Below are 7498 nucleotides of genomic sequence, written 5' to 3'. Positions count from 1 at the left end.
TTGACAAAAAAAGCACATGCTTTTGTAGGTTTGTTTCTGCTGTAACTTGAAACCATCCTGATCATATACACAACAATTTTAGTGTTCACGCAGTGATTACATCAAACTCTGAGCACTTTTGATTAAGCACAATATGTTATTGTACTTTCTTAACCTGCCATCAAATTGTTTCCAAACTACCACAATGGTTGAACATCTGACTGCAAACTAATTTCCAATGTATGCTCAGATGCACTCCCATACCCTCCTCTGTGATAGGCACAGTGAAGGAGACTAGCTCCCTTATTTCTTCTATTACCTTGTAATTTTACCTCATTAGCTATATTATCACATGATCAAGATGTTACAGATCTAACAATTCCCACTAGCTTCGTTCCTTGGACTAGACTCCATCATCATCATGCTTTCAAGAAATCTTTTCACCAGGAAATTAATGATACTGCAAGATTGCATGGTTTTGGTACTCAGACTTCTTCAGTATCTTCAAAACCCCTTACCCCTCTGATTAGAGGGCTGGAGGGCAGAGCAAAGAATTCCTTCCAAAGCTTCCGTTGAAAGAAGGCTCACGGATCAGCCAACTCTTCTTTCTCACAAGCTGTACTCGGTGGATAGGACTCCACTATGCCCCTATGCCAGGTAGCTTCTTCTCCTGCCACTCTTCCCCCCAACATTTTCTAGCTTTCTTTTGTGTATAGTCTTCCTCCATTAGATTGTAAGCTCCTTGAGGGCAGGAACTATCTTAAAAAAAAATCATATCCCTACCACTTAGCATTGTACCTAGTACATAGCTGGTGCTTAACTAAGGTTTATTGACTGACTGACAAATGTTCAAATTCTTGCAGCACAAATGTCAGCTGATTCAAAACCATTATCTCTGGGCATGTGTATTATAAGCCATCTTGAAACCACCATAGACCATAACAAATGCTCTGCAGAAACAAACTTTAGTCTCCAGTTGCAGGACTAAGGCTATTTTCCCATCTAAACTAATCTTCTACTTAGGTTACTATTCTTGTATCTGGCAGATTTTCAAGTAACAGTGCAGCTAGAGTGCCAGTGGTAGAAGAGAAGAAAGTCATGTCTCCAGGGATTCTTTCATTACAAAGGATAGTTTGTATAGAAATGTCGATGTATGCGATGGAATTTCAAGTACTTTATCATATAATGCAGTGCTTGTCATTAGCCATTAGAAAAGTAAATATTTTACATCATAACTAGATATTCACTTTCATTGACTGGTTTGGTGGCTAAAATTTTTTTTTAATTCCATTTTTAAAACTCTCCTACCATTTTCTACTTTACATTTGTGTGAACGAGCATTTTCATTTTATTCTTGTTTTAAACCAAAATGCAGAAATAAACTTGGTGCAGAACTAGATTTAAGACCAAATTTAGTGGTGAGCTAATATTGCAAATCTTTGTTCAAATAAAAAAATCCAACATAAAAATCAAGTTTCTATATTATTATTATAATATTATGTTTAAGCATCTTCCAGGTTATACTCATTTCCTTAAAATATTATTTGTATTTAATAAAATTTGTAAGATAAAGAAATTGAATATGAAATTTTATAGATAATAGTAAGCATATGAAATCTTGTTGGATTTTTTTCTTTTAATTCTTCAGACTGTCCCACATAAAATATTTGTAATTATTAGTTTCATAATTTCACACTTACTTTTCATGATCTACATCTTATAATTATTATTATATAACTTCTAATTTGGTACTTTTGGGGGCAAATTTTGTTATTATAGTTATTGTAAGCACTTACTGAATAAACATAAAAGAATATTGTGAGTAGAATATTTAATTACCTGGGGATTCACAACACTTCATTTTTCATCAGAAGTGGTTCACAGAATTTTTAAAAAAGGGATTTACTGTATTATGTCATATGGCAGCACTATTATTTATATTGGAGGACCACAGAGAAAAGGCAGAGATGGGAGGAAGTGGCAGGTGAGGGTCATGGCTATGTCATGAGAGAGGGACAAAACATTTTTATGGAAGGTAGACTCAGGGATAGAGACAAAAATCCTCATGGCATTTCATAGTACAAGGCCTAAAGAAGAGCATGAGATGTTGGAGCTTGGATGGGGAAGAAGTGCACCTACCTCATGTTGGCACCTGAGACAAAGCCTTGATCACTCTGCTTTAGCTATTGAACTGTGGATTAGCTGATAAAAGCTAGTGCTTGGCTATGCAACCAACAAGTCTATGATTATAAATTCCTGAACTTTTGAAAACACTAAATTCCTGCAACACCTTAACTCTTCCAGAGAAAATCTGAGGCATTGTAAAGAGCATTCAACTTGATCTTAAAAGACTTAAATTTTGAGACCCACTTCCCAGCTATAGGACCCTGGGCAAGTCATTTAACTTCTCTGAGTTTCAGTTTCTATGTCTATAAAATGGAGATAATATTGCATGATCTTCTTTATAAGATCATGAGTAAAATACAATGTAAACGTAAACGTCAAAACGCTACGTTAATGAGTCTTGTTAATTATTATTATTCTCACTACTCAGCCTTCCACTCTAAATACTCAGGTCTTAGCCTAGCTGTAAGAAACTGTTAAAAAAAATACTTCCAATTAAAAAATTAATACCTGAGAACAAATCTTTAAATGTGCTCCCAATTTCAAGCTAAGCCATCTCATTCCATTTTCTGTGCCTGCAAATAAATCTTATGTTCAGAACTGAAGGGAGCTGAGATGTCATCTAGTCAATTCCCTCATCTTAAAAGGAGGAAATTGAAATTGAGAAAATTAAATGACTTGCCCATGATCACAAAGCTAGTACTTAGCTGCTGAGAATAGACCTCTTGTCATATCCTTAGTAAAGGCTTACCTGCCCTGCCATGGCTGGTTGATATCAGAATAGATAGAATGGTTTGCAATGCCTTTCCACCACCACTGGTCTTTAGTTTTAATACTATGACTGATTAACGTTTGTATAGCAAAGGGCTCTCACAAAAGATTTTCTAGAAGCTATGTGGATGAGGTATAAATAAAGCTATTTTGTAAGTATGACAGGAGCCACGTGTACTACTAGAAATTATAGAGAGAATCATGTTGCGTTTGGACAGAAAGGTACATTTGAAATTTAGTGAATTACCTTTTTCCTCTTCTGGGGGGGGTGGCGGCATTATTTATACTTTAGAAAGAGATTTCAGAAAAGGGACTCACAAAATAAATACTTAGAAATAATGGACTTTTAGAAAGCAGTACACGAGCTATAGAGCAGCCTGCTCATTTTTGGTTCCTGGCAAAATCATTTTGAGTAATACAAACCATCTGAGTTCACAAAACAAAAGCTTGAGTTCCAACGTTAAGGGCTTTGAGCAGATTTCATTGCTTTCCCTAGAATAGAAACTTGAATGGAAACAAACAAAGCTTCAGACACAACTGAAAAGAAGACCCATCATGCCTAAGGGCCACAAGAGCCTCCAGCTGGGAAATCTGAAAGCAGTAAGAAGAGGGACATGTTCCTCTGCTTCTTTCCCCAGTAGGCTAAGGAATGTCATGCTTGATTGTCAGAGGATTAGCTAAACTCTGGCAGACTCCAAAAGTCCACAGGAACAACTGTGTTTTAGTTTAGATGGCAGGGAAAAATAAACAAACAACAAACAAACAAATAAATAAATGAAGGACCTGCTTTGACATTCTTATGTTTTCCTCTTACTAACTTTCGTAGGAGGGAATGAAATTGTAGCTGAATCAAAATCGTTTCACATAGAAGCCTTCTGTTTGTGGTGATTACTGGCCTAATTACCAACTGTTTTATACTGATAGCCCTACAGGCCCAGCTCACTCTGAAACACTTAAAATTTTAAAAACCATGAGCATTTTTTAGCTGTCTTCAGCTTCACTAGCAAACTTTCATTGGATTTCCCTGACACCCATTTCTTTCCTGGGTCCTACAGGTATACCTTGGCAGTTGTCACAGCCATCTTTCCTCAGTGGATGCCAGAGAAGCTGGGTGGGAGTGGAGGGTGGGAGTCAGCAGACTTCAAAGTAATTGAATTATTCTCTTTGTGGCAGGACCTGCTAAACTCTCACCACCAAAATTCATTCCATGATGTCTGGTTTCTGACTGCTTTTGTCATGCTTTCCCATAATGCACCGGAAATGTTTTGTTTTTTAACCCAACCTTCAATTTCATTGGTTTAGAGAGCTCTCATCCAGAAACTTCTTCTGCCAATGCAGATCAGCATCTTTCTCTGCAATTTATAGTTCTGGAGAATTGCCTGGGGCACTTTGAGGTCAAGTGACCAGCCTAGGGTGAATCTGTGAATTTGTGGCAGAGGAGAGAGACATGAACATCATATCCTACTATCTCATAGGCCAACTCTCTATCCACTCTGCCAGGATGCAGCCGTGTTTTCCATTTAAATATATGAAACTGCAAGTTCCACCGTCCTTTTGTGAATGTAAACAAATTGGCATTTTCCTGTAAGGAACTGTACTCTTTAATATTGGCTTAAGCAAAGAGTTGAGAAAATATGCCTCCCTCCCTTCTTTGCAGAAGTGGGGGAACATAAGTGTAGAATATTGCATATGCTGTCAGATGAGGCTGATGTTTTCCTCAACTGCTCTTCTTTTTTTCTTTTTTAAAATAGTTGTTACAAGGTGAGGGAGAAGGATAAATGGCAGGAATGAAGGAGACATAAAAAGCAAATGGCATCAATAAAACTAAGATTAAATTTTTGAGAAAAGAAATATATGGATGCATTTACAAATAAGCAATTACTTGCTATCCCATCTCATATATGTAAGATCCCTCAGCCTATGAAGTAATGAACAAAAATTCCTGAGTGAATATTATGGTATAACTAATATTATAGTTTAGGTTTATTGAACCTATAGCATATTTTAGAATATAAAGGCTGGTTTGAGAGAGTTGAGTTAAATCAGAAATTCAAGCCACAGTAAAAATTTACTAGCATCTTTGTTCTTTATTATACCATGAAGCCTCTTATATGCTTATGGTCACCTGTGAAAAAGGATGAACCCCTGGGCTCTGGGCGTATGTACGCAGAGAACACGCCAGGTATACCTGGGTGAGCTGGCATATCTATGCCATTGTATATATATATCCTAATGGCTTTGGAAAACTTACAGACAATTGTTTTTTTAAGAGTCCATTCAAGGCCATGAAAAAGCCTCCTATCTTTATGAGAACAGGCCTCCCCAACTTTACAGGAATAAGTCGGACTATCTCTCTACTTCCTCTTTTCCCTACTTTGTACTCTTTGCCAACTAAATGTCCAAAAGATGGATTCTGAGAGCAGAAGAACCATATTAATGCCTTTTCTTCCCTATCAATCACTGTTCTAGAACACCAGGTGATTGGCTACAGTACTACAATGGAAGTTTCATGTTCAGAATCATGGCATGAGAGAGTTTTAAAGCACATACTCCAGCCACATGGACCTACTTGCCATTCCCTGAATGCACCTTGGCTGCCTCCCATCATTGCTCCACTTGGAACACCTTCCCCTTGCCTTCCCCACCTCTCCCTGTTGAAATCCTTCCTATCTGTCATGACCAAAGCATAAGTCACCTCCTCCAAGAAGCTTTCTCTGATCACCTCTGATGCAAATGACCTCCACTCTCCTCTGAACTCCTAAAATATTTTGGATACTTCTCAGATGGCACTTAGCATCTACTGTCTGCATTTACAGTTATTTGTGTACAGTCTTTAGCTGCCTCCTTATATTTCTTTTTTTTCCCTTTCCCTCCCCCCACCCTAGAGAAAAAATCTACTGATCAACACCTGAAAGAGATCCCGGCAAGACAACTTAGAGGAGTATCATAAACAAGTTTCAAAGCTCCCAGGCTAAGGAGAAAATGTGTGTGTGTGTGTGTGTGTGTGTGTGTGTGTGTGTGTGTGTGTGTGTGTGTGTGTGTATAAAATTATTCTATACATACTTCTATTTATCAGTTCATTCTCTGGATACAGACAATGTCTTTCTTCATATGGCCTTTATAGTTAATTTAGGTATTTATAATAGACAAAATAGTGTTTAAAATGATATTTGTTTTAAAAGTACATGTTTATTCCTTTCCCTCCCTCTGCTTATTACACCTCCAACCATTTACTTTTATTCTCCTGGTTTGCCACACTGCCTCTTGTCATTCACCACCATATACATTTATGCTGCTAGAACTAACCCCAATACATTTTGGAATGAGATTGATTTACAGGGAAAATAATAGATTCAGATATGGTACAATGGAATTTCCATACTTAAAAAAAGTTATCTAACTAGTTTTAGATACTGGCTGATCTGGAAGTTTACTGAATGTAATCTAACTCTAAGCAAAATAACTTCCCCAATTGTCATAGGGGTTGTTTTGGTCTTGGCTTCACCAATCAATCAATCAATGAATAAGCACTTAGTAAGTGCCTATTACCTGCCAGGCACTATGCATTTTCTGGAGATACATTCCTGCTCTCAAGGAGCTTACATTCACAGGGAGAGATAACACATATATACCTAACTATACACCAAATGAATACAAGGTAATTTTTAAGCTGAGGCAACAGCAGCTTGGGGTCATTAGGAAAGCTTCATGTAAAAGATAGTACCTGTACTGAGCTTTGAAAAAAGAACCAAGGATTCTAGGAGGCAAAGGTGAGGCAGGAGTGCACTGGCCATCTGCCATGTCCTAGTTAGGATCCCTAAATTCTGGCCACAAACTCCCTTTCTTCTCCATTCCCCATGTATAAGGAGCAACAAAAGACAGCACTGCATTTAATGGATTTTACAGCTTTCCAGGGCCTTGGTTACAGCTTTGTGTTTTATCCTCTGTTAATCAAGCAAGATTTTTGCCTCATCCAGATTCTTTTTCCAACTTGCAAGCTCTTTTCATATCACTAGGACCAAACTTGCCAGACAGGCTGATGGAAAGGCAGTATGTCATGGCGCATCACTAGTTCTTTATTCTTTTGATGTGGAAAAGGACAACACGATCATTAGAAGCCTTATCCAACCTTTTTGCAACTGATAAAGCTAAACAGCTAAAGAAATCAAACAGTCAGGCAGTGCTTATGCATTTCACTGAGACCATGTCTACTGGCAGAGCAGATTTCATTTGGGTTTCCCCATTTTGCTTCACTTATTCAATTGTTTTCTCTTGGAGGCAATGGGTTTCTCTGTCTTCTTCAATTCAGACTTTGCAGATTTCTGAATCTCAGACATATCTGGTTTGCTAGACATCTTTTCAGGATGAGCGGGGTAGAGAGTTGGCTTCGGAGTCCCTGGGGTTCTGCCCTGGACAGTGGGTCCTGATTCAACACCAAGACACAAGGGAACAAGAAGCTGAAACCAGAAATAGTCGTGCCAGAAATAAGAGTAGTTTCTTCATTGCTTTTGTGAAATGGGACACAGGGTACATTGAAAATAGCCTTTCTTTTTTCCCTTTTAGATTTTCTTGCTAAGTCCCAATGTTTCTCTTCTTTGAATACACATGATCTTTCTTCAATGTG

The 7498-nt window shown here is 37.8% G+C and overlaps 1 protein-coding gene across 1 annotated transcript; it reads right to left on the bottom strand.

Moving 5' to 3' along the window:
- Positions 1-7047: 7047 nt before the first annotated feature.
- Positions 7048-7229, bottom strand: LOC144456574 (thymosin beta-4-like). Its single transcript, XM_078151789.1, is given in 2 exon segments — positions 7048-7143; positions 7146-7229. Coding segments are annotated over 2 exon segments (180 nt in total).
- Between the last annotated feature and the right edge of the window lie 269 nt (positions 7230-7498).

This window comes from Phascolarctos cinereus, unplaced genomic scaffold, assembly GCF_003287225.1.
Source record: "Phascolarctos cinereus isolate Bilbo 61053 unplaced genomic scaffold, phaCin_HiC Scaffold_4;HRSCAF=312, whole genome shotgun sequence".
NCBI classification, from domain to species: domain Eukaryota; kingdom Metazoa; phylum Chordata; class Mammalia; order Diprotodontia; family Phascolarctidae; genus Phascolarctos; species Phascolarctos cinereus.
This window is presented reverse-complemented; position numbering and strand designations above follow the sequence as displayed.